General features: G+C 47.8%; 1 protein-coding gene across 3 annotated transcripts in view; it reads left to right on the top strand.

Annotated features, from left to right (window-relative positions):
- The window catches only part of IQGAP1 (IQ motif containing GTPase activating protein 1), a 164,130-nt gene that overhangs the window by 3,050 nt on the left and 134,357 nt on the right, over positions 1-26,723 (top strand). The window contains exons 2-3 of one of the 3 annotated variants that reach the window (XM_030576756.1): positions 354-430; positions 6,759-6,858. In XM_030576756.1, coding sequence (XP_030432616.1) covers positions 6,779-6,858 — 80 coding nt within the window. In that variant the 5' untranslated portion in view covers positions 354-430; positions 6,759-6,778. Of the gene's footprint in view, positions 1-353; positions 431-6,758; positions 6,859-25,055; positions 25,061-25,809; positions 25,815-26,723 lie in introns of those variants that run through there. The other 2 variants (XM_030576757.1, XM_030576755.1) reach the window with 2 other exon arrangements.

The raw sequence follows: 26,723 nt of genomic DNA, 5'->3' as shown, positions 1-26,723 counted from the left end.
CTGCTTGGGGCAGCAAAAAAGCTGGAACCGGCCCTGGTTAGTGTCCATCTGCATAATTTTTAGGCACCTCCCCAAAGACAGTAACCACAGTTGCAAACAATTGGTGCTATGTTTTTTTTTTTTAATCTCTATTTCTTCCCTTCCTTCTCTCCTAATATTCCTCTTCTTCCCACTTCCCCCTTCTTGTCTTCACAACTCTTTTCTTCTTTTTTTAGTCATTTTTTTTAGTTGCAGCTGTGGGAAAGCTAAGTCAAATAAATATTTTACACTTTGTTCTGAAGGCTGTGAAACTTGTAGTCATTTTTATCTCCTTGGACATGAGTACCAAAGCCTTGACTCTGTCTTGTTCTGAGGTTGACAGCTTCATAGCTCCAGTGGAACTTAAGAGATGGTGGATGTTCCTGGTTGTGAAGAGAGACACCCTTCTGAGGTATCTTGGGCTGGTTCCATGGGGGACCTTAAAGATTAGTATTAAGACCTTATATTTGATCCTGTATTCTCTGAGGAGTTGGTGTAATGAATGGAATACTGGTGTGATGGACCTTTCAGTGGCTAGCAGGAGGGGAGGTGGGCTTCTCAGTGAGGTGTTGTCCCTGAACTTTATTGGTATAGTCTATTCCCTTGCAGTCTTTTGTATCAAACTGTGGCAAGTGTTTGATAGCTTTTTCATACCCTATTTAAAAATTTTTTCACATAAAAATGAAATAAAACATTTATCCATTCAAATGCTACAGCAGGGGTTCTCAAACTGGGGATCGCAAGGTTATTATGTGGGAAGTCGCAGACTGTCAACCTCCACCCCAAACCCCGCTTTGCCTCCTGCATTTATAATGGTGTTAAGTATGTAAAAAGTGTTTTTAATTTATAAGGGGGGTGGCACTCAGAGGCTGGCTATGTGAAAGGGGTCACCAGTACAAAAGTTTAAGAACCCCTGTGCTATAGGCTTAGAACTGTTCTAAAAAGTGTCTTCCCTTCTACTAATGTATTGCAGCAAGCATACTCACTAGTCTTCATTGTCTGAATAAATAGTTTGATTTGATTTAAGGTGTGACTATTACAAGGGGCCAAGGTCCCACTTTACCCCTTAAGCCATAAAAAAAGAGAATACTTTTTTACACAATTTGTCTCTGGAACTAACTCCCACGAGAAATCATTGAGGCTAAGATACCTAACCCAGGCCTCATCTCTTAGTTTTAAAAAAAAATTGACGTTTATATGGATGAGAACATCTGCAGTTGGTTACATTAAATAAATACAAATTGAAGGGCTATAAACTCTCAGGTTTCAGGGCATAAGCCAACCTCTGACTCACAGGGTTAGGAAGAAAGTTCCCCTATAGGGAAGTTGTTTCAGAACTGCCCACTATGGGATTTCTTATAATTTCCTTGAAGCATCAGGTACTGCCCTCTGTCAGATGTAGGATACTGGACTACATGGACCATTGGTCTGATCTAGTATGGCAATTCCTATGTTTTAAAGCAAAGCAACCCCTAACAAAACAAAGAAAGCTTTAGGTTTCTGGTGTGACAGGCCAGTGATAATTGTAGATTTTCAGTCTGAAAAAACAATAAAAGTCCATTGACCACTGCAGATTCTCCTTTTTAATATAGCAGAAAATAGAGTTGAGATTTTCAAAGCTTCCGTTATAGTTAGTGGAAGAGAGATAGCTAAATCCTCTGAACTACTCTGAGAACTTAAACTTAGGCTTCTACATCAACAGCAAGATGCAAGTGAGATGAACTTGGAACCAAAGGACAAGTATAACAAGCAACTTTGGGTGCCACTATATGTTTCCTTTCCTGCACTGCAAAGAGCAATAGGATTGTGAGGTACTCCCATTTGCTCTGTGTGTGATACCTGTCTCTCCATTCATGTTCTTTCTGCACCCTCCCCATATGCATAAAACATCCAGTCACCCTTCTATATACGTCCCTTGACATAAGAAGAGCATTCCTTGGTTCCTTCTGCTACAAGACGACTCCTTTTTCCCACTGATGTGATTGTGTCCCTTTTAAATGAATTCATATTACATTAAAAAAAACTGTTTAAATTTGCAATCTGAATGAAATGTCAACACTGAAAAGTCAGGAAATTGCAATTTTAATGCTAAACCTTAGACATGCCCCTTTGTGCTGTATGCATTGTAATACAGTATTTAATTACATAACTGCATGCTATTATTTTCACAGGACCCATTCATCGTTCAATGTATAGTTTAGAACAGTGTTTTTCAAACCGTGGGTTGTGACCCACCACTGGGTCACGGCATATAAGGTCCTGGGTTGCCTTACTCTGGTCCGGGACGTTAAAAGTCCCGTCAGTGATGCTGCCTAGCTAAGGTAGGCTAGTGCCCTACCTTTTCTGCTATCGTGCTGTGCGCCGGAAGTGGCCAGCAGCAGGTCCAGCTTCTAGGTAGGGGGGCCATGGGGCTCCGCCCTGAGCACCAGCTCTGCACTCTCATTGGCCGGCAACTGACCAACGGGAACTGGGAAGGGGGGGCAGTGCCTGTGGGCAAGAGTTGCACAGAGCTGCTTGCATGCCTCTGCATAGGAGCAGACCTGCTGCTGGCCGCTTCTGGGGCACAGCATGGTCCGCGGTGCACCCCGGCTGTGCTGCTGACTGGGAGCCACCGGAGTTAAGTCTGTACCCTGTGCCCCAATCCCCTGCCCCAGCCCTGATCCCCCCCAAACCTGGAACCCCTTCTTGCACCCCAAACCCCTCATCCCCAGCTCCACCCCAGAGCCTTCACCCCCAGCCCAGAGATCCGACCCCCTCCCGCACCCCAACCCCCTGCCCTAGCCCAGAGTCCTGTCCCATATCCTGAACCCCTCATTCCTGGCCCCACTCTGCGCCCTCACCCCTGTACCCCAACCCTCTGCCCCAGCCCTGAGCCCCTCCCACACCCCAAGCCCTTAATCCCCAGCTCTGGTGGGTCGCGGACATCAACAATTTTCTTCAAATGGGTCCCCAGAAAAAAAGATTGAAAACCACTGGTTTAGAAGATGTGCCCTCAGTGAGGCAGGGGTTCATAGTGAATGAGATGGTCTTCTAGATTTGTGGCTCATTTGAGGCCTAGTTGTGTTTGAAGTTATCACAGTATAAATCTGACATAAATCCATTGAAACTAATGGTCTGATTGTGAATGTTCATGTATGTATATGAGTAGATTTGTACCCTCTGTACAGTGAATGAGGTAGGGATTTTCTCACTGAACAGAAATAAGCAAAAATAAGCTTGCTCAGCTGTCTCACTAATTGCGCACTGAATGAGTTGGGATTCTTGGGAAATACTGCCTTGTGAGTATGTAGTTTAAATACTATATTGCAGTGTAGATTCATGAGGAGGCAGTGTTAATGTTGCGCAGGCACCAGGCCTGGCCCACAGCAGTTCAAAGCTGCATTGCATGGAAAACCTGGCTTAGCTCCAATTTGGACGCTGCCCAGTGTGGAGAGAATGTCTGTGTAATTTAGTTATGGAGGTTTACTAAGCCTCTATTAAGCATGTGTAAACTGCAGTTTTTCAGAGATCTATAACTTGGCCAAATTTGGGTGGATTTTCATGGGCACAGCAAAAGGATTACTCTAACAGAGGCCATCCCTGCCTAAATTTCAAGTTCCTGTCCCAAAGGATGAGGCCACTAAAGCTTCTCCGTTTTAGTTACTTAGGCATCCTTAATAGGATAGCTTTTTTTACATGCTCCAGCTACAGTAAATTTTAAAATCTCATTCACATAAAATATTTATGTACATAAGGAGAAATATTTTATGTGAATGAGATTTTTTTTTTTAGGCTGCTATTCATGTCTGGAATTAAAATAATCTCTAGTAATCTTATTCTGACTTCCTGCATAACATAAGATTTAGAACTTCGCACATGGTAATGTAATTTAATTAATGAATGCAATATAAATAATGCAGTCTAACAGGACATAACTTGAAGATGTCTTATTTTATTGAATAGGTTGGGGGGCAGTTAGTGGTTCTTAACGTTCATTACACATATGAAATGGGATGTGTTGTATTCATTTCATGGGTCAAAATTGTTAAAGGTGTTATAAACAAGCATTTATACTGAAACTTGAGAGGGAGGACAGAAGGAATAATAGAATATTAGGGTTGGAAGAGACCTCAGGAGGTCATCTAGTCCAATCCCCTGTTCAAAGAAGGACCAGCACCAACTAAATTAGGGGTGGCCAACCTGAGCCTGAGAAGGAGCCAGAATTTACCAATGTACGTTGCCGAAGAGCCACAGTAATACGTCAGCAGCCCCACATCAGCTCTCCCAACCCGCTCCCAGGGCCTCCCACCCACTTGCAGCCCCGCTGATCAGCGCCTTCCCTTCCCCCTCAGCACCTCCCAACCAACTGCTTCATTGCATGCAGGAGGAGTGAGGGCACTGCAGGCTCAGGGGAGGGGCTGGAAGGGGTAGAGTGGGAGCAGGGCCTGTGTCCTTATTTCTCTTTTTATAGATGGGCACTGTATTTGCCCTTTTCCAGTCTCCTGGAATCTCTCTCATCCTCCATGAATTCTCAAAGATAATCGGTAATGGCTCAGATATCTTCTCAGTCAGCTCCTTGAGTATTCTAGGATGCATTTCATCAAGCCCTGGTGACTTAAAGACATCTAATTTGTCCAAGTAATTTTTAACATGTTCTTTCCCTGTTTAGCCTCTTCTGATCCTACCTCACTTTCACTGTCATTCACTGTTTGAGCTATGAGGTGACTGATAGCTCAAAAGATGAGGCTGGGAGATTGACTGTCATCTTTGCCTATGAAGAGATGATGAGAATCTTTGGTGAGAGCAGTTTCAGTGGAGTACAGGAGCCAGAAGCTGAATTGGAGGAGAGAAATACCAAACAGGGCTTGTAGATAGACCTTTCAGTAATCTTAGAGATGAGATAGAGCAGTAATGATAATGTGTGGGGAAAGAACTAGAGAGCGAGAGGATTCAGGAGGGAATAAGTGGGCATTAGGGAGATCAGTGGATGAGGTGGGGTCTCTGGATAAATGAAGGGGTTAGCAGTAAAGAGAAGACGAGGTACTTCTGTGCCTGTGACAGGAGAGAAAGGGAAGAATCATTTTTTGATTATTGTGTTTTCTTTAATTTGTAATGGACAGCTTGATTTGGTCATCAAGCCCGTGCAGGACAGTGGAAAAATAGGACTCAGGTTTAATCCTGTTTGTTATAATGTGGAGTCATAATAAATAAGAGCCATGTAGAGGCACTGTGTTATAGTAGAGAGGGACACAGACAAGGAATCAGGAGTCCTGGGTTCTTTTTCTGGTTCTGATCTGCTGTAACACCTTGCGTGGGGGACGATGACAGAAGGGATAGCTTAGTGGTTTGAGCTTTGGCCTGCTAAATCCAAGGTTGTGAGTTCAATCCTTGAGGGAGCCATTTAGGGATCTGGGGCAAAAATCTGTCTGGGGATTGGTCCTGCTTTGAGCAGGGGGTTGGACTAGATGACCTCCTGAGGTCCCTTCCAACCCTGGTATTCTCTGATTCTAAGTCATTTGCCCTCTCTGTTTTTTGTTTCCCCTCCCACTCTTTGTCTTGTCTATTTAGATTGTGAGCCCGTGGTTTCCAACCTTTTTAAGCACAAGATCACTTTTTGAATTTAAGTGCAATCCAGGATCTTCCCCGCCCATTCCCCAAAGCTCCACCCCTTCCCCCAAGGGCCCACTGTGCTGACTTCACACCCCTCCCTTCATTGCTTGCTCTCTCCCACCCTCACTCAGTTTCACCAGGCTGGGGCAGGAAGTTGGGGTGTGGGCTCTGGGCTGGGGCTGAGGGGTTTGGAGTGTGGGAGGGGGCTCCTGGCTGAGCCTAGGCCAGGGGGTTAGAGTGCAAGGGGGGTGAGGGTTGCAAGCTCTGGGAGGGAGTTTGGGTGCAGGAGGGGGCTCCAGGCAGGGGGTTGGGGTGCAGGACAGGGTTTGAGGTTCAGGAGGAGGTACAGGGTTCTGGCTCCAGGAGGGGGCTCAGGGCTGGAGCAGGGGGTTCTGGGTGCAGGAGGGACGGGGTACTGGCTCCAGGAGGGGGCTCAGGGGTGGAGGTTGGGGTGCAGGTGTGGTGTGGGCTCCCACCGGGTGGCACTAACCTCGGGTGGTGGCGCAGTGGGATTAAAGCAGGCTCCCTGCCTGCTCCAGCCTCACGCTACTCCTGGAAGCTGACAGCATGTCCTTGCGCCGTGACCCTGGGGGGAGGGGCATGTGGCTCCGTGCACTGCCGATCCCTGCAGGCACTGCAACTGCAACTCCCACTGGCCTCAGTTCCCTGTGTCCAGCCAATGGGAGCTGTGGGTGCTGTGCTTGCTGGCAGGAGTAGCGCATGGAAACCCTCTGCCCCCCATGCAGGGACGTGCTGGCCGCTTCCCAGAGCAGCATGGGGCAAGGGCAGGCAGGGAGCTTGCCTTAGCCCTGTTGCGTTGATGGACTTTTAGTGGCCAGAGATTGTGATCAACTGGCAGACGCTCTGCAATCAATCTACTGGTTGGTGACCACTGCTGTAAGCTCTTTCGGTAAAGGACTCTACCTTACTATATGTTCGTAAAGTGCCTAGCACAATCAGTCCTCTATGACCTCCAGGTACTATTGTAATACATAGAATAGAGAATATGCTGTGTGCACTGATGTGGCTGTCCTTGGGCAAGATGACACATTTTACTATGGAGATAGGTGCAAGCTGCTGAAGTCAAGGGTCGCTTATATATCTGCGTATCAGGTATGTTGGAGGCTGACAGTGTTTTTGGCTCTTTTCAGCTGTCCTGGATAATGAGAGGATGACAGCAGAGGAGATGGATGAGAGAAGACATCAGAATGTGGCTTATGAGTATCTTTGTCATCTGGAGGAAGCAAAGAGGTAAGGAGAGGAGGCTTGAAACTAATGAGATATTGAGAGGTATTATTGTACCTGCTTAAGAGAGTATTTGGACGTAATTTAGTCCTTGACTGTTGTTGAGTGGCTATATGAGGTAGATAGCTAGAAAATGTGTACATATTGTATAAGTGGGAGGGGAAACAGTATATGAGGTCAGTGGAGAAAACTGTGTTGATGTAATTGGCTTACCTTGTATGCATATGTAATTTAAAAATATTGTATGTGTAAAATTTTATGCCTGCATTATAGGTGGAGAGAGTAGTGACACAGGTAAGGCTACCTAACACTTTCCACTATAATCCTCTGTTTTTAGTTCCTTATAACTTTGCCAAAATGTTATGGTTTTGGATGACATTTTCCATGGTGGGTCTCAGCCTCAAGTTTCCAAGAACAAGATTTAGGAAAAATAATTTTGCTAATATCAGTACATTTTTTCCAAGCATTTTGAACAATTCTATTGCTTTTGAAATTTGGTGGAAAATTTGAAATTTGACAGGTGATTGGCCTTGGGGTCAGAGAGATGACTGTTGTTGACTCTATGAAAACCCAGCCATATTTGGCCAAGATACAAGATGGAGTATCTTGGCAGTAGAACTTGTTCTACACTTGCTCCTTAATTTTCTGAATGTTCCACCTGTACATGTTTCCACGTTGTACAGAGTTGCATGAGTCTGCCTGCATATCCTTCTCCTTCAAAATATCCTTTAGGAAAAAGCACATTGAGCTGGGAGCCAGGAAACTGTGAATTTAAATCTTACCTCTTCCAGTGATTTGTTGACTATCTGAGCACAAGGTCACTTCTGGTAGAGCTGGAAGTAGAACCCACGGCTCTAATATGGCAAACTCAAGTTGAATCCACTTGCGCAGCTTTTCAAAAGAATCTGCTATATTTATGTGCATGGTTATGCACCTTGCAAAATGAGGCTACTTCTGTACATATATCTCACTGTTTCAGTGCATGATGTATTCCTCTTTAGAAACTGGTTCATAAACAAGCCACTATGATAGTACTTCAGCTCCAGTGGTAGAGGTCTAGGCTGCAGTGCTGAAGATCCTAGGTTCAAACTCTGCTGACCACTCATTCAATGATCAGTGCGTGTTATGGAATTTGTTTTTCAGTTTACTTCCTTCCAGGTCAATATAAAGATGTCCTGATAGTGAGGCTTACTGGTTCTGCTGAGTGAGCAGGATTCCATTTTCTGTTTCCGTCAGTTGTAGGCTGAATGAGTTATTGTCTAATTCCCATCAGCTCAGCTGGAGCTTTGTGTCAGCTCCTTTTTGGACTTCCGCAGATGTTTCTCCCCAGCTTCTTTTTCTATTTCATTGGTGACCTCATGAATTGGCTAGGAGTGACAGTTTGGACTGGAAATGCATCTGACGAAGTGGGTGTTCACCCACGAAAGCTTATTCTCCAATACAACTATTAGTCTTTAAGGTGCCACAGGACTCGTTGCTTTTTGTAGTTTGGACTGGAAATATATTGGAATGTGCATATAGAGCTGTATTTTCTGAGAAGTGGGTGAAGGATGGGGGAGGATTGGAATAGACTACCACCATCTTTTCCTCGTTCTGAATACTTTCCTTATGACTCATTGGAAATAGTAATGAAAAGCAGAAAGGGAACTGAAGAGCAGCAGCTGCTTGCACTGAATTAAATTTAGAGTAACATTTGTTTTGTTTTCATTTTGTTTTTTTATGGTGGTGTGGATGAGGCATGTGGAGGAACATGGTACTCAGTGAAAAGCTAGAGGAACTATACATATTGAGTAGTAAACTTTGTCCAGGTCTGTCAGATTTGCCATACTGAGTCTTGACTTTCAGGCTCTGTTAAGCTTTTTGTGGTACTTCTTTGTATGATAAACGTAACTATGGTGCTGAGAGATGACATGCTAATTGTGTTCTACTTGCCCTCTGAGTAACCAGTTGAGCCAATTCTGCCTCTTTCTAATGGTCAGAGATTAAGGCAATTAGCTGTTACAATAAGATGCTTTTGTTGTTTAGAAGGTGTTGAATGTATAATAATTCTATTTCCAAGAATTATGGGCTTAGAATTTGTTTGAAAATTTCTCCCTGCCTCTGGGGTGGCATTTTTGGAATACACAACACACATGGTAGAGTTGATGCTAGGGAGGGAAAGCAGTCAAGTTCATATTCACCAACTGTTGGCACAGGCAATGGGACTACAAAGAAGGCACTTAATAAATATTTTTAAAGGAGAAAATGAAGTTGGCTCTGAGGATATAGAGGCATGCTTTAGTTCAACCATTAGTTGTAAGCGTTGATGCCTGAATCACTGGGTGAAATCTGTGGCCAGTGTTATGCAGGAGGTCAGACTACATCAGGGGTCTTAAACACACAGCCCACAGGCCGCATGTGACTCTTGTGCATGGACCCGTCAAGCTCTCTGCGCCCCCCCCCCCGGCTCCTCTGCCTACCCATGGGATTGCATCCTGTGGTGCTGTGAGCCCCGCGCCGCTCTCTGAAGCAGCTGGCAGCACGTCTCTTCGGTCTGGGGAGGGAGGGGGAAGGAGGCAGAGGGCTCCTGCGTTGCCTCCTTCCAGGCATCACCCCATGCAGCTCCCATTGGCCGGGAACAGGGAACCGCGGCCAATGGGAGCTTCGTGGGAGGTACCTGGAGGTGCGGCAAGAGCAGCAGACGCGGAACCCTGAGCCCCTCCCCTTCCCCCAGGGTCTGCAGGGACACAGTTCCAGCTGCTTCCTGGAACAGAGCAGCGCGGGGCCGGGGCCAGGGCAGGCAGGCAGGGAGCCTGCCCTGGCCCCAGTGCGTGCCGCTGCCACCCCAGAGCCACTCTAGGTAAGCGGCACCGGGCTGGAGCTTATACACTGAACTCCTCCTGCAGCCCAACTCCCAGCCCTGAGCCCTCTGCCATATCCCGCACCCCTCCTGCACTCCCTGCCCTGAGCCACCTGCTGTAACCTGCACCCCCTGGGGCAGTGCTGGGGTGGGAATTTCGGGGAAGGCGTTGGAATGGGCAGGGAAGGGATGGGAAGAGGCTGGTCCTAATGGAAGTGGTGGAGTGGGGGCGGGGCCAGAGGCAGTGAGAGGTGTGTGTCAGTGATGTGGCCCTTGGGTCAATGCACTAGTCCTCATGTGGCCCTCATGGTCATTTGAGTTTGAGACCCCTGGACTAGATGATCATAACGGTCCCTCTTGGCCTCAATCTATGAATTATAGAAGTCCACGTGGCAGGAAATGAGACCCTTTCAGGGTTTTTCTGCTTTGTACATTGTTTTCTTCTTAATTAATTGTGAAGCCAACAAGTTCTTCTTCGAGTGATTGCTCATATCCATTCCAGGTAGGTGTATGCGCCGCGCGTGCACGTCTGCCGGAAACTTTTTACCCTAGCAACTCCAGTGGGCCGGCAGGTCGCCCCCTAGAGTGGCGCCACTATGGCACTAGATGTATACCCCTCCCGGCCCACCCGCTCCTCAGTTCCTTCTTACCACCGTGTCGGTTGCTGGAACTGTGGAGTGCGGCTTGCTGACCTCCACGTCCCTAGCTCTCCTGTATTTGTTCATCGTCTTTCGTTGTAAATAGTTCATAGTTAGTTAGTAGATAGACTGTTCGTTAGTAGTTAGTTGAAATCTTGTAATATAGTGGTCTAACATCGCTTGCGGGTGGGCCGTTACCCTCCCCGGCACCCGGCACCGGGTCCATGCCTGGCTCGCCGGGCTTCAAGCAGTGCTCGGCGTGCAAGAAGCCGATGCCTACGAGCGATCCCCACGACACGTGCCCTAAATACCTGGGGGAATCGCATATCAGCGAAAAGTGCCGCATTTGCAAGGCTTTTAAGCCTCGCACGAAGGAGAGAGACCAAAGACTCCGCGCTCTCCTTATGGAAGTGGCTCTGTCTCCGGCACCGTCGGCGCAGTCAGCCAGTTCTACTCCGGCACTGGACCGTGCCGGCACCGGCAAGACTCCCCGGCACCGACCATCTCCGGCACCGGGAGCAGACTCTCGTCCCTCGACGTCTGCAACACCATCCAGGCAGGCCCGAGTGGACCGCCCGGCACCTACCCTAGCCGCGGCACCGCCTGCAGGACTGCTGTCGACTCCGGGCCCGGAACGTCCGTCGAGTCCAGCCCCTCCAAGCTCCCCCTTAAGATCGGGGTCGAGCTCCGGGTACCGTCTACGCCGGAGACCTTTGCCTCGGCTCGAGACCTGATCGCGATGACGGAGCCATCGCAGCCTCAGCCGGCACCCCGGGATGGGTAACCTCCAGGGGTAAACCGATGCTTCGAGCGCTGTCTCCCGAGCCCCGGCACCGATCACCCCGGAGGCGTGAGCGCTCGCGCTCGGGGTGCCGCTCTGAGTCCCGGCACCGCTCTCCCAGGCGGTACCGGTCCTACTCGCGGCACCGATCGCCATCTGCACGGTCCCGGTCGGGCTTGTCTCACCGCCTGCACCAAGACTCCAGGAGCCATTCACCTCAGCGTTCGGCGCCTCGGTCGACCTCCCGGCACCGCACTGGTGGCAGTTCCCAGTCTCCGCTGCCGTCCCGGCACCGCGCTCATCGAAGGTTGCAGTCCCGCTCCCGGCACCGACATCGCTCCCGATCCGGATCCCGGCACCGAGGGGAGCATCGGTCTCGGCGCACAGAGTCGTATACCAATCAGGCTCAGCGCCTCCGTGGCCGTCTCGGGAGCCGTCAAGTCTCTTCCCAGACTGACAGCACCTATGCCATGGGCCAGGGCACACACTCGGCCCTGTTCCAGGACCCTCCCACACAAGAGCGAGGGCCTCAGCAGTGGGGGTTTTGGACCCCTTGGGCGTATTCCCAGGCCCAGGGCCCGCAACACATTACCCCCCGACCTACGGGGGAACGCAGACCTCCAAAGGCGACGGTATCGAGACCCCCTCACTCTCCGGAAGCGGATGGCAGGTCCAGTCACCTAGACTCAGAGCTCCCTCCAGGGACGGAGGTGCAGCCCCACACGGACCCCCCCGTGGACACTTTGTTGCCGGGGGTTTCCTCGTCCTCGTCTCCGGATGAGGCAGTGGCAGGTACCTCGTCGTCCAGTCCTCCCCCGCTGGATCTTAGGGCGCACCAAGACCTCCTCCGCCGGGTGGCACAGAACCTGGACTTGCAAGCGGAGGAGGTGTCTGAAATTGAGGACTCGGTGGTGAGCATCCTTTCCGCCGATGCGCCCACCAGAGTGGCCCTGCCCTTTATAAAGACAATCCAGGCCAACGCCAATAACATCTGGCAGTCACCGGCCTCCATCCCTCCGACCGCTCGAGGGGTGGAACGAAAGTACATGGCCCCCTCGAAGGGTTATGAATACTTATATGTTCACCTGACACCCTGCTCATTAGTGGTCCAGTCGGTGAACGACAGGGAGCTCCACGGGCAAGAGGCCCCAGCGCCCAAGTCGAAGGAGGCGAGAAGGATGGACCTCCTGGGCCGCAAGGTCTATTCGGCGGGGGCGCTACAGCTCCGGGTCTCAAACCAGCAGGCCCTCCTCAGCCGCTACTCCTTCAACTCTTGCGTAGCGGCGGGGAAGTTCGCGGAGCTCTTGCCTCAGGACGCCCGCCAGGAATTTTCCACCATCCTGGACGAGGGCAAGAAAGTAGCAAGAACATCGCTACAGGCCTCCCTTGATGCTGCCGACTCGGCCGTCGGCCGCTCGGACCCTGGCCTCGGAGCTCACGATGCGCCGAATTTCCTGGCTGCAGGTCTCTGGCCTTCCGCCGGAGCTCCAACATACAATCCAGGACCTCCCCTTTGAAGGCCAGGGCCTGTTTTCTGATAAAACAGACCCGAGACTAAAAGACCTCAAAGACAACAGGGTCATAATACGGTCGCTCGGCATGCACACGCCTGCGACGCAGCGCAGGCCATTCCGGCAGCAAAACCAGCAGCAGCAGCGGCGGCTGTACCCCCAGTTCCGCCCAAGGCAGGACCTCTCTAGGCGCCGCGGCAGGAACAACCGCCGCAGGCAGTCCGGTGGCCAAGCGGGGCAGAACCAAGGCTCCGCCAAGGCCCCTCCAGGGCCTAAGCCTTCCTTTTGAAGGTGCGCCCGAGGGCGCAGTACCAGTTTCCCCTCCGGATCCCTCCCCGCAGTTTTCCAATCGCCTTTCTTTTTTCCTCCCGGCGTGGACCCGAATAACGTCGGACCGTTGGGTCTTGCGTACAGTGCAGGCCGGTTATCGCCTGCAGTTTTCTTCCCCCCGCCCCCTCCTTCCCCGTCCCTCTTCAGGGACCCCTCTCACGAGCAATTCCTCCGTCAGGAGGTACACGCGCTCCTTGTCAAGGGAGCCGTAGAGGTGGTTCCAGACAACGAGAAGGGCAAGGGGTTTTATTCCCACTACTTTCTAATCTCCAAATCCAAGGGCGGCCTCAGGCCCATCCTCGACCTGCGGGAACTCAACAAGTATATCGTGAAGTTGAAGTTCCGCATGGTATCCCTTGGAACCATCATCCCATCCCTGGATCCCGGAGACTGGTACGCCGCCCTCGATATGCAGGACGCTTACTTTCACATCTCCATTGCCCCCCAACACAGACGTTTTCTCCGCTTTGTGGTCGGCCGCCAACATTATCAGTTTGCGGTCCTTCCGTTTGGCCTCTCTACGGCCCTGAGGGTGTTTACGAAATGCATGGCAGTTGTCGTCGCACACCTTCGACGTTGCCGCATTCACGTCTTCCCCCTACCTGGACGACTGGCTGATCCGAGGCACATCGGAGCTGCAGGTCCGCACCCATGTCGACAGGATCAGCACCCTCTTTGCTGCCTTGGGCCTTGTCATCAATGTGGACAAGTCTACTCTGCTCCCCAGGCAGCGGATAGAGTTCATCGGGGCCGTTCTGGACTCTACCCTGGCCAGGGCCTTGCTACCCTTCCCCAGGTTCCAGTCGCTGTCGGCCATCATTCTATGTTTGCAGGCGGCCCCGCTGACCTCTCTGCGAAGATGTCTGGCCTTTCTAGGCCACATGGCGGCCTGTACGTTCGTAACGGCATATGCCCGTCTCCGCATGAGGCCTCTTCAGTCATGGTTCATTGCGCAGTATCGGCCGGCCAGACATTCGTTGGACACAGTCGTCACCGTTCCTCAGAGGGTACTGGACTCTCTTCGCTGGTGGCTGGACCGGTCCATGGTCTGTGCGGGGCTCCTGTTCCATCCGCCCCAACCCTCGGCATCCCTGACCACGGATGCCTCAGATCTGGGCTGGGGAGCGCACTGTGGCACCCAGAGAACTCAGGGCTTGTGGACACCTCGAGATCAACCTCCATATCAACATACGAGAGTTGAGAGTGGTCCACCTTGCTTGTCAAGCGTTTGTCCATCTCCTTCAAGGTCGTTGTGTCACGGTGTTCACCGACAACACGACGACCATGTTTTACATCAACAAGCAGGGCGGCACCAGATCCTCTCCCCTGTGTCTCGAGGCAATGCGCCTCTGGGAGTTTTGCATAGCCCATTCGGTTCACCTTTCCGCCTCCTGTCTCCCGGGAGTGCGGAACACTCTGGCGGATCGGCTGAGCAGATCCTTCCGTTCGCACGAGTGGTCCCTCCGTCCGGACATCGCCCTCTCACTCTTCCAGAGGTGGGGTCATCCCCAGATGGACCTCTTCGCGTCCAGGCAGAACAGGAAGTGTTGAGCATTCTGCTCCTTCCAGGGTTGGGAACCAGGGTCTCTAGCAGATGCATTCCTGATCCCATGGACAGCCCACCTGTGTTATGCATTCCCTCCCGTTCCGCTGATACACAGGGTTCTCCTCAAGGTGCGCAGAGACAGAGCCCGGGTGATTCTCATAGCTCCAGCATGGGCCAGACAGCATTGGTACCCCATGTTGCTGGACCTCTCAGTAGCCAACCCAGTTACCCTGCCCCTACATCGGGACCTGATCACCCAGGACCACGGCAGGCTATGTCACCCGGACCTTCCGTCTCTGCACCTTACGGCGTGGCTCCTGCGTGGTTGACAGGCTCTGAGCTGCGGTGTTCTTCCCCGGTTCGGGAGGTTCTCATGGGCAGTAGAAAGCCTTCCACCAGGGTGACTTACTCAGCTAAGTGGAAGCGTTTCTCCTGTTGGTGTTCAGAGAAAACTCTTCGCCCTATGGAGACTCCCGTCACCACTATTTTAGACTACATCTGGTCCCTCAAGACCCAGGGTCTAGCGTTATCATCCCTCCGGGTCCACCTAGCGGCCATCTCCGCATTTCACCCGGGAATGGACAGTTGTTCTGTCTTCTCCCATCCTATGGTGGTGAGATTCCTGAAGGGACTGGAGCGGCTCTATCCACAAATCCGCCCTCTAGCCCCTTCATGGGACCTCAACCTGGTCCTAACTCGGCTCATGGGCCCTCCATTCGAGCCATTAGTTACTTGCTCCCTGCTCTACCTCTCGTGGAAGACCGCCTTCCTAGTGGCCATTACCTCAGCTAGACGAGTGTCCGAACTGAGGGCCCTCACAGTGGACCCGCCGTATACCATCTTCCATAAAGACAAGGTACAGCTGAGGCCTCACCCTGCCTTTCTTCCCAAGGTGGGCTCAGCTTTCCATGTTAATCAGGAGATTTTCCTCCCAGTTTTTTTCCCAAAGCCCCATTCGTCCCGCAGAGAGCAACAGCTCCACTCGCTAGATGTACGTCGGGCGCTAGCATTTTATGTGGACAGGACCAAACCCTTCCGCAAGTCCCCCCAGTTATTTGTGGCGGTAGCGGACCGGGTTAAGGGGCTGCCGATTTCCTCCCAGCGGCTATCTTCCTGGGTTACCTCCTGCATCAGGACCTGCTACGACCTGGCCCACGTTCCAGCCGGCCATGTGACTGCTCACTCCACCAGAGCACAAGCATCATCGCTGGCTTTCCTGGCCCGCGTACCGATCCAAGAGATTTGTAGGGCGGCGACCTGGTCATCGGTCCACACATTCGCTTCCCATTACGCCCTGGTTCAGCAGTCCAGAGATGATGCGGCCTTTGGCTCTGCAGTACTCCAGGCCGCGACCTCTCACTCCGACCCCACCGCCTAGGTAAGGCTTGGGAATCACCTACCTGGAATGGATATGAGCAATCACTCGAAGAAGAAAAGACGGTTACTCACCTTTGTAACTGTTGTTCTTCGAGATGTATTGCTCATATCCATTCCACACCCGCCCTCCTTCCCCACTGTCGGAGTAGCCGGCAAGAAGGAACTGAGGAGTGAGTGGGCCGGCAGGGGTATATATCTAGTGCCATAGTGGCGCCACTCTAGGGGGCGATCTGCCGGCCCACTGGAGTTGCTAGGGTAAAAAGTTTCCGGCAGACGTGCACGCGCGGCGCGTACACCTACCTGGAATGGATACGAGCAACACATCTCGAAGAACAACAGTTACAAAGGTGAGTAACGGTCTTTTCTGCTTATATCAGAACTCCACAAAAATTCTGTCTACTTGTCTGAGACAGTAACTCTCTTCCTTTCTCTTGTCCAAAGATATTTGCTGAGACTCTCAAGTGCCTTCTCATTCTGTCTCCTTTTTCACATCTTCTGAGCTGGTGTCTCAGTATTTTGTTTGGTGCAGTAGTTTAGACCTATGCTGTGAGAGCTGTATTTATGTTAAAACAACAACAAAATGTTTGGGTTCTGGCACCTCCCCTAGGATTCCTGTGCTGCTGTCTGATCATGCTTTAGCAAGTATGGATACAGGGCAGGCAGTTTTCTGTGGAGAATTGCCTCTTCAGATCAGATGTCTACATCTACTGTGCGTCCCATGCCAAGTGAAATAAAGACATTTGGGATTATGGTCTATTATAGAATTTAGCACTGACCATTCAGATCTGCAGGAGAGTGTGCCTTTACTGCTTTCTACATGGTTCTGGGACCCATCCTATAGGGATGAGGTAGTGCTTCCAAGAGAAGTAGATGGTTGAGATACACATAGCTATCAGTGATATAGAGAAAGGTAGAACAGAGGTCCTGCAAGCCAAATTTAGGCTGCAAGATAAGAGATTTAAAGTCCAGGACCTCCATGGTAGCATTCTCTGAAAGTCTTCCAGTTTCACGTGCTCCCTGCCAGTTGGGCAGAATTCCAGGGTCTTAATGCATGGATGAGACAATGGTGTTGGGAAGAGGGATTTAGGTTTATTAGGAACTGGGGAACCTTTTGGGAAAGAAGCAACTTATACAGGAAGGACGGGCTCCACCTAAATTGAAATGGAACCAGATTTCTGGCATGTACAGTTAAAAAGGTAGTAGAGGAATCTTTAAATTAAAGGCTGGGGAGAGCCAACAGGTGTGGAGGAGCCCATGGTTCAGATAGAGACATCCTTTAAGGGAGGATTTATTTAAAGGGGATGCTCTATATCATGGGTTCTCAAACTGGGAGTCAGGACCCCTCAGGGGGTCGCGAGGTTATTACCTGAGGGGTTGTGAGCTGTCAGCCTTCACCTCAAACCCCACTTTACCTCCAGGATTTATAATGGTGTTCAATATATAAAAAAGTGTTTTTAAATGATAATTGGAGGCACACTCAGAGAGTTGCTATGTGAAAGGGTCACCGGTACAAAAGTTTGAGAACCACTGCTCTATATCCTAGTAAAGATGAGAGAGGATAGAAGTTGATAAAGTACAGGTCAGAACTGAAAAGAAACAGTTAAGTGAAAAAGAGTCCCATTGAATTACATCACATGAAGACAGACACCTAAATATTGACAGATTTTATAAGTGCTTGTATACATATGCTAGAAGTCTAACTACCAAGATGGATGAACTTGATTACCTGGTATTAGACAGCTATTGCCAGGACTATACTCTCTGGTGTTCCTCAATTTGCTTGCGGTAGCCTGGCACTGCACTCTGTAGGACCAAAATGAGTACGCTGTCGGACCAAAATGAGTACGCTCTAGGAATTATTTTGGGGAAGTTCTATGGCCTATATCCCTCTATACAGAAGATAAGACTAGATGATCACAATGGTCCTTTCTGGCCTTTGAATCTATGAATACCCAATAATGTTTGAAATACACCTGTACCCTGATATAACACGGTCCTTGGGAGCCAAAAAATCTTACTGCTTTATAGGTGAAAGTGCATTCTATCGAACTTGCTTTGATCCGCTGGAGTGCGCAACCCTGCCCCCCCCCCCGAGCACTGCTTTGCCACGTTATATCCAAATTCATATTATATCGGGTTGCATTATATCGGGGTAGAGGTGTACTGGATTTTGGAGCTGATTCTTGGTGCTGGGCACTAGATGAGATTGGAAGAAGTCCATTGATATAAATTTAACTAGGATATTGTCCCTAGCATGGGCAGTCCTGGTGGAGAAGCAGGGAAAGCCAGTTTTTCAAGGAAAGAGAAGAAACTGCTTTCCATCTCTTGGTATTTTGTTAGGTAGAATGTGTGGTTTCAGAGTAGCAGCCGTGTTAGTCTGTATCCGCAAAAAGAACAGGAGTACTTGTGGCACCTTAGAGACTAACAAATTTATTTGAGCATAAGCTTTCATGGGCATCCAAAGAAGTGGGCTATAGTCCCCGAAAGCTTATGCTCAAATAAATTTGTTAGTCTATAAGGTGCTACAAGTACTCCTGTCCTTTTTGTAGAATGTGTGGTTATTCAGAGAGTCTCCCTCCTGCATGGGTGGTCATTTTTAGTGTGAATTGAGTTGCTGGTTATTGGTTACTCCTGGATCAGTTTTGGCAACTAGTTGACAGTTTAATTGTGATCACTGAAGTTCAGCTTGGGAGATTTTCTCCTGCAAATGAATTTGTGCCAGATTCTCACTAGAGTTTCTGTTGCTGCAGTTGCATGTTTCAGATCCTGTGCAAAGCTGTGCAACAGGAGAAAGCTAGAATTAGTTTCCTATTGACAGGAAGTCATTTTGAAGCAAAGATTCTCTCCATTTTCTCATTTCCTCACCAGGGTACTATCTTTGACTCCTTTAGGAGTAGCCTGTCCTTTAGGAGTAGCTGTGTGTATGGGAAACCTCATTCTCCTGCCTTTTGCCTTCCCTCCAGATTACTAGAAGAGGAAAAGACAAACTCTTCTCTCCCTACTTCCGAACCCCCTCTGTCTCAATTTTACATTCTGAATAAAGGCTTTACAGAGACCATTAGATTCTGGACAGGTAGGTGAGTTTCAGCAGCTAGAAAGGGAGTCTGGGCTTGTTATTTTTCATAGGTTTTAAGGCTGGAAGAAACCATTCTGAACATCCAGTCTGACTTTTTGTATAACACAGTCAACAAACTTTCACAAAGTGATTTCTGCATTGAGCCGATATGTCAAGGTTTTTCCCCCACTTTGCACTTTAGGGTACAAAAGGTGGGGACCTGCATGAACACTTTTAAGCTTAATTACTAGCTTAAATCTGGTACGCTGCCACCAGCCAGAATTTAGTGTCTGGCACACTTTCTGTTCCCCCAAAACCTTCCCTGGGAAACCCAGACCCAAACCCCTTGGGTCTTAAAACAAGGAGAAATCAATCAGGGTATTAAAAAGAAAGCTTTTAATTAATTTTTACCTTTTCTTTCTTTATCTCTGTAAAATCAGGATGGAAAATGCTTTACAGGGTGTTCAGATTCATATAGACCAGAGGGACTCCCCCACTAGCCTTAGATTCAAAGTTACAGCAAACAGAGGTAAAAATCCTTCCAACAAAAAGACACATTTATAAGTTAAGAAAACAAACATGAGACTAATCCACCTTGCTTGGCTATTACTTACAATTTTGAAACATGAAAGACTGATTCAGAAAGATTGGGAAAGCCTGGGTGTATGTCTGGTCCCTCTTAGCCCCAAGAGCGAACAACACAAAAAGCACAAACAAAGACTTCCCTCCACCAAGATTTGAAAGTATCTTGTCCCCCTATTGGTCCTCTGGTCAGGTGTCAGCCAGGTTTACTGAGCTTCTTAACCCTTTACAGGTAAAAGAGACATTAACCCATAACCATCTGTTTATGACACGCCCCCCAAATCTCAGATAGTGTGGAATCACACTGGCAGTGCTTTCTTCCTAGAACTTTAGAATAAACAGATTAATAAAACACATGCACCTTTACATATACTACTAATTATGTAAACTACAAGACTTTTCAGATTTTAAGGACAATTTTTTACCAGTTGATTCTGGGAAACTTTCACGGGAGAGTGCATCAGCTACCTTATTAGAAGCTCCTGAAATGTGTTGAATTTTAAAATCAAAATCTTGGAGAGCTAAACTCCATCGAAGCAGTTTTTTGTTGTTTCCCTTGGCAGTATGAAGTGTCTTTAGGACAACATGGTCGGTTTGTAGCTGGAAACGCCGTCCCCAAACGTATGGGCGTAGCTTTTCCAGGGCATACACAATGGCATAGCATTCTTTTTCACCGATTGAGCAGTGGCTTTCCCTCTCGGACAGTTTCTTGCTGAGAAACACGACAGGATGGAAGTTTTGATTCGGTCCTTCCTGCATTAAAACTGCTCCTACACCACGCACAGATGCATCTGTGGTTAGTAGGAATGGTTTGTCAAAGTCTGGGGCCTTTAGCACAGGGTCAGACATGAATGTTGCCTTAAGCTGGGTAAAGGCCTTCTGACACTCATCAGTCCACTTACCTGCATTTGGCTGGGTCTCTTTGGTCAGTCTGTTAGTGGGGCAGCTATTTGGCTGTAGTGTGGTACAAATCGCCTGTAAGACCCAGCCAAGCCTAAGAAGGATTGGACCTGTTTCTTTGACTTTGGGACAGGCCCCTTTTGGATAGCATCCACCTTGGCCTGTAGGGGGTTTATTGTTCCTTGACCCGCCTGGTGTCCAAGATAAGTCACTCTGTTTTGGCCTATTTGACACTTTTTAGCCTTAACAGTTAGTCCTGCCTGCCTGATGCACCCAAAGACTTTTTCCTGGTGTTCTAGGTGTTCTGCCCATGAATCAGAAAAAATGGCCACATCATTGAGGTAGGCAACTGCATATTCTCCCAGTCCTGCTAGGAGACCATCTACAAGTCTTTGGAAGGTGGCGGGTGCATTTTGCAGCCCGAAAGGAAGCACATTAAATTCATACACCCCTGCATGGGTGATGAAGGCTGACCTTTCTTTGGCAGGTTCATCTAGCGGTACTTGCCAGTACCCCTTGGTTAAGTCTATTGTAGAGATGAACTGGGCACGTCCCAATTTCTCCAACAGCTCATCGGTGTGTGGCATTGGATAGTTTTCGGGACGAGTTACAGCATTTAGCTTACGGTAGTCCATGCAAAAGCGTATTTCCCCATCTGGTTTGGGTACTAGAACCACTGGAGATGCCCATGCACTGTTAGAGGGGCGGATTATACCCATCTGTAGCATGTTCTGGATCTCCTGTTCTATAGCAGCTTGGGCATGAGGAGACACCTGGTAGGGTGGGGTTCTAATTGAGTGAGCATTACCTGTGTCAATGGAGTGGTATGCCCGTTCAGTCCGTCCTGAGGTGGTTGACAACAATGGGGCGAAGCTAGTGCACAGCTTCTTGATCAATTGCCACTGCAGACGTTCCAAGATTGTGGAGAGGCTCACCTCTTCCACGCCACCGTCACTTTTTCCTTCGTAGTAGACACCTGCAGGCCACTCAGCATCATCTTCTCCCTGGGCTGTAAACTGATAAACCTTTAAGTCTCTGGAATGAAAGGGCTTGAGAGAATTAACATGGTACGCTTTAGGGTTGAGGTGGGAAATGCTATGAGATAGTTAACAGCTCCTAGGCGCTGTTGGACCGTGAATGGCCCTTCCCATGACGCTTCCATCTTATGGGCATGTTGCACCTTCAAGACCATAACCTGGTCTCCTGCTTTGAAGGAACACTCTCTGGTATGTTTATCATACCAGGCCTTTTGCTCTTCCTGAGCATTCTTTAGGTTTTCTTTAGCAAGGGCTAAAGAGTGTTGGAGGGTGCTTTGTAGGTTGCTTACAAAGTCTAGAATGTTAGTTCCTGGAGAAGGCATGAACCCCTCCCATTGCTGCTTCACCAACTGTAGTGGCCCCTTAACCTCGTGGCCATACACAAGTTCCAACGGTGAGGACCCTAAACTGGGATGTGGTACAGCTCTGTAGGCAAAAAGCAACTGCTGCAACACTAGGTCCCAATCATTGGAGTGTTCATTTACGAATTTACGTATCATGGCCCCCAAAGTTCCATTAAACCTCTCCACCAGGCCATTGGTTTGATGGTGGTAAGAGGTGGCAACTAAGTGATTCACCCCATGAGCTTCCCACAGATTTTTCATGGTCCCTGCCAGGAAATTAGTTCCTGAATCTGTAAGGATGTCGGAGGGCCAACCTACCCTGGCAAAAATGTCTGTTAAAGCCTGGCACACAGTTTTAGCCCTGGTGTTGCCTGGAGCTACTGCTTCCAGCCATCAGATAGCAAAGTCCACGAAAGTCAGTATGTACTGCTTTCCTCTGGGGGTCTTTTTTGGGAAAGGACCCAGAATATCCACAGCTACTCGCTAAAATGGGACCTCAATTATGGGGAGTGGCTGGAGAGGGGCTTTGACCTGGTCTTGAGGCTTTCCCACTCTTTGGCACACCTCACAAGACCGGACATACTTGGCAACGTCCTTGCCCATTCCCTCCTAGTGGAAGGACTTCTTCAATCTGTCTGGTTCTGTTCACCCCAGAATGGCCACTGGGATGATCATGGGCTAAGCTTAAGCTAAGCTTTTGGTTCCTAAGAATCTCAACCGCTGCTCACCATGTCAAAGTTTTTCCCCCACTTTGAACTTTAGGGTACAAAAAGTGGGGACCTGCATAAACACTTTTAAGCTTAATTACTATCTTAAATTTGGTACATTGCCACCAGCCAGAATTTAGTGTCTGGCACACTTTCTGTTCCCCTAAAACCTTCCCTCGGAAGCCCAGACCCAAACCCCTTAGGTCTTAAAACAAGGAGAAATCAATCAGGGTATTAAAAAAAAAAAAACCACTTTTAATTAAAGAAAGAAAAGGTAAAAATTATCTCTGTAAAATCAGGATGAAAAATGCTTTACAGGGTATTCAGATTCATATAGACCAGAGGGACTCCCCCTCTAGCCTTAGATTCAAAGTTACAGCAAACAGAGATAAAAATCCTTCCAGCAAAAAGACACATTTACAAGTTAAGAAAATAAACATAAGACTAATCCGCCTTGCCTGGCTATTACTTACAATTTTGAAACATGAAAGACTGATCAGAAAGATTGGGAAAGCCGAGGTGTACGTCTGGTCCCTCTTAGCCCCAAGAGCGAACAACTCAAAAAGCACAAACAAAGACTTCCCTCCACCAAGATTTGAAAGTATCCTGTCCCCCTATTGGTCCTCTGGTCAGGTGTCAGCCAGGTTTACTGAGCTTCTTAACCCTTTACAGGTAAAAGAGACATTAACCCTTAGCTATCTGTTTATGACACCATAACTTCTGGGAAGAGTGATTTAAATCAAGGTAATTTTAAATAATTTAAAACAGTTAAAATGATTTAAATCATGTTGGGGCTTTGTGAAACTAATTTAAAATGTGTGCTATTGCAACTCTATTAAATTTTAAATTAAATTATAATGCCTGTTTTAGAATGCCACTCATTTGAGTTGTACAAAACTGCTATAGACATAAAACAAAATATTGAAAATTAAGGCCGTGATCCTGCACATATTTAAGCAGGTATACAACTTTACTTACACGAGTAATCCCCTGTACTTTGACTTCAGTGGGATTACTCTTGCTTAAATGGGGTTAACGATACTGGCCTCCTTTATAAAGCTCTTTGAGATCTATCGATGAAAAGTGCTTTGTAAGAATTAGGTATGAAAGTTAAGCATATGCGTAAGTGTTTGTAGCATCAAGGTCTAAAACTGTGTTTCTATGAAAAACATTTCAAATCAATTTATTCAATGTTAATATATATATAAACACAGGGCAAAATTGTCAAAGCCTATGTTTAGGTACCTAAGGGTGGGATTTTCAAAAGCTCCTAAAGTGACTTAGGAGCACAAGTCCCATCAGCATCAAATTGGAAATCCCGATAGAAGTGTTCAGGTTTTTTGACTTGTACACATTCAGTCTATGGGAAGGTGGTGTGGGTTGCAAATGTAGCCTGGGCTATCTGCAATTTTGTGTTTTGGTGTATGTTCTCATAGTTAGGATGTTAATGAGGCTGTGGACTTGTTTTCTAGCATAGATGAGCACTTTAAAAGTGAAATTTGCAAAATCTGAAATTCTACTAACAGGAAATTAATTAAAGAAACAAGAGCAAACCATCCACTTCATCAATTGAAGACTATAAAATAGAAAGAAAGTAAAGAACTAACATGTAAATTAAAAAATCTGATTTAAATATATATTTGGATCATTGCCAGCAGATCTAGGGAAGTGATTATTCCCCTCTATTCAGCATTGGTGAGGCCACATCTGGAGTATTGCATCCAGTTTTGGGTCCCCCACTGCAGAAAGAATATGGACAAACTGGAGAGAGTCCAGCGGAGGGCAGCGAAAATGATCAGCGGGCTGGGGCACATGACTTATGAGGGGAGGCTGAGGGAACTGGGCTTGCTTAATCTGCAGAAGAGAAGAATGAGGGGGGATTTAATAGCAGCCTTCAATTATCTGAAGGGGGGTTCCAAAGAGAATGGATCTCAGCTGTTCTCAGTGGTGGCAAATGTCAGAACAAGGGGCAATGGTCTCAAGTTGCAGTGGAGGCCGTCTAGGTTGGACACTAGGAAAAACTTTTTCACTAGGAGGCTGGTGAAGCACTGGAATGGGTTACCTAGGGAGGTGGTGGAATCTCCATCCTTAGAGTTTTTAAGGCCCAGCTTGATGAAGCCCTTACTGAGATGATTTAGTTGGTGTTGGTCCTGCTTTGAGGAGGGAGTTGGACTAGACGACCTCCTGAGGTGTCTTCCAACCCTAATCTTCTATGATTCTGTGATTCTATATTTGTATTCAACCTGAGGAGGGCATTCTGTGCATAGTGGTAGCATAGAGCTAATTGTGGAGAAAAGCAGATAAACAGGATATTGAGGAGGACATCATTGGTGGAGCAGAGAGGTGGGAAAATGATGTGATAGAAGAAAAGGTTAGCTAAACAAAGTTTTTCATGGCCTTGAAGGTGAATGGAAGAGGGGCAAGGAGTAACTTGTGTGTTGGAGAGGCCAAGGAAGAGGAGGTTATAGTAATCAAGACAAGATGGTGAGGTCCTGGAGGAGAATTTTAGGTGACTGGACAGATAGCAAATGTCATATCTTAAAGATGTTGTGGAGGAAGCAGTATCACAGGGGTTCTCAAACTGGGGGTCGGGACCCCTCAGGGGGTCATGAGGTTATTACATGGGGGGTCACGAGCTGCCAGGCTCCACCCCAAACCCTGCTTTGCCTCCAGCATTTATAATGATGTTAAATATTTAAACAAGTTTTTTTCATTTATGGGGAGTGGGGGGCACACTCAGAGGCTTACTGTGTGAAAGGGGTCACCAGTAAAAAAGTTTGAGAACCACTGCAGTATCAGAATTTAGACATGGCTTGGATGTGCAGTATGGAGGAGAGAGATAATGTTGATGTTGTCAACAATGATAGAAAATGTGGGGAGTGGGAAAGTTTTGGAAGGAAAATGTGGGGCTTGCTCTTGACCATACTAAATTTGAAAGTGATGGAGAGGCTTCCAGGAACACATGTGGGATTGGATTGAGAGAAGCAGTTCAGTAGTGGAGAGGATAGCTTTAAGAGTCAATACTTTAAAGATTATAGTTGAAACCATGCGAACAGATCTGGATCAAAGAAAAGGTGTAGAAAGAGAGAGAGAGAGAAGAGCGGACTGAAGACAAAGCTCTGTGGGACTCTTACAGAACATGGTAGAGGATAAGAGGAGAATCCGTTGAAAGATGCTGAAGAAATGACGAGAAAGGCAGAAGGCGGACCAGTGCTGAGTTTTAAAGCTGAAAGAGAACAGTATTTTGAGAAGGAAAGTATTATTGACCATGTTTAAGGTAGAAGAAAGGTTGAGAAGGATGAGGATGGAGAAGAGGCCCTGAGATATGGCCAGAAGGAGATTGTTAGAGACTTCAATGCGTGTATTTAAGTGGAGTAGAAAGGGTGGAAACTGGACTAAAAGGGATCCAGGGCAGAATTGGAGGAAAGGAGCTCAAGGTAATTGATGTGAACAATTGTATATGGCAGTACTGAAGGAAGAGTGAATAGATTTGTAGTGGAGGACATCTGCATTACTATGCACAGACTTTCTCCAGAAGCAACCAGCAGCATGAGAACAGGAGTGGAGAAACAGGAAGTGGACCAGAGCTGGAGGTTTGTGAGGGAGAGACTTTCTGCACTGGAGAAGAGAGGGCAAAGGAGTTGAGAGTTAAGTGAAAGGACTAAGCATAGTGTAATTATTTAAATAAATAGTATTCATTTCAAGGTCTGTCCTTTGAGCCAGATGTTCCCGTATTGTTATCAGGAGTGATTCATGCTTATTTCATTAAGGAAAATTGTATGCTGCACATGCTAGATATCTTGTTTTCAGTTGCTTTGAATGTATCCATTTTAACGAACTGTCTCAGATGTGTGCAATGACTGTTCCTGTACATAATAAGTTTGAAAATCACACTGGTTTTGAGTTTTTGATGCAAAAAAGTACAATTACCTTCCCCCCCTCCAAAAAAAAAAAGTAAGAGATGTATTTCATACTTCACTAATTCAGAAGGCTGAATGAATTTTCTTTAAACTGTTCTAAGGTTAACCTGTGGACGGAGAGTGGCATGAGAAATTTCAGAGCAAAAAATAGGGGTTTAGTTCTGTAATAGTAATATTTCACTCTAGTGTAGCCAGTGGAAGAGTAAATAGGGAACTTCCATCTCTGTGGTAGTCTTACAACCATGTTGCTTTCCGGTTCTACAGTGTGGTTTCTTTTTTTCCAATTGTGTCACTTTCTACCTAG

The sequence above is a fragment of the Gopherus evgoodei genome, chromosome 10 (genome assembly GCF_007399415.2).
Source record: "Gopherus evgoodei ecotype Sinaloan lineage chromosome 10, rGopEvg1_v1.p, whole genome shotgun sequence".
Classification (NCBI taxonomy): Eukaryota; Metazoa; Chordata; order Testudines; family Testudinidae; genus Gopherus; species Gopherus evgoodei.
This window is presented reverse-complemented; position numbering and strand designations above follow the sequence as displayed.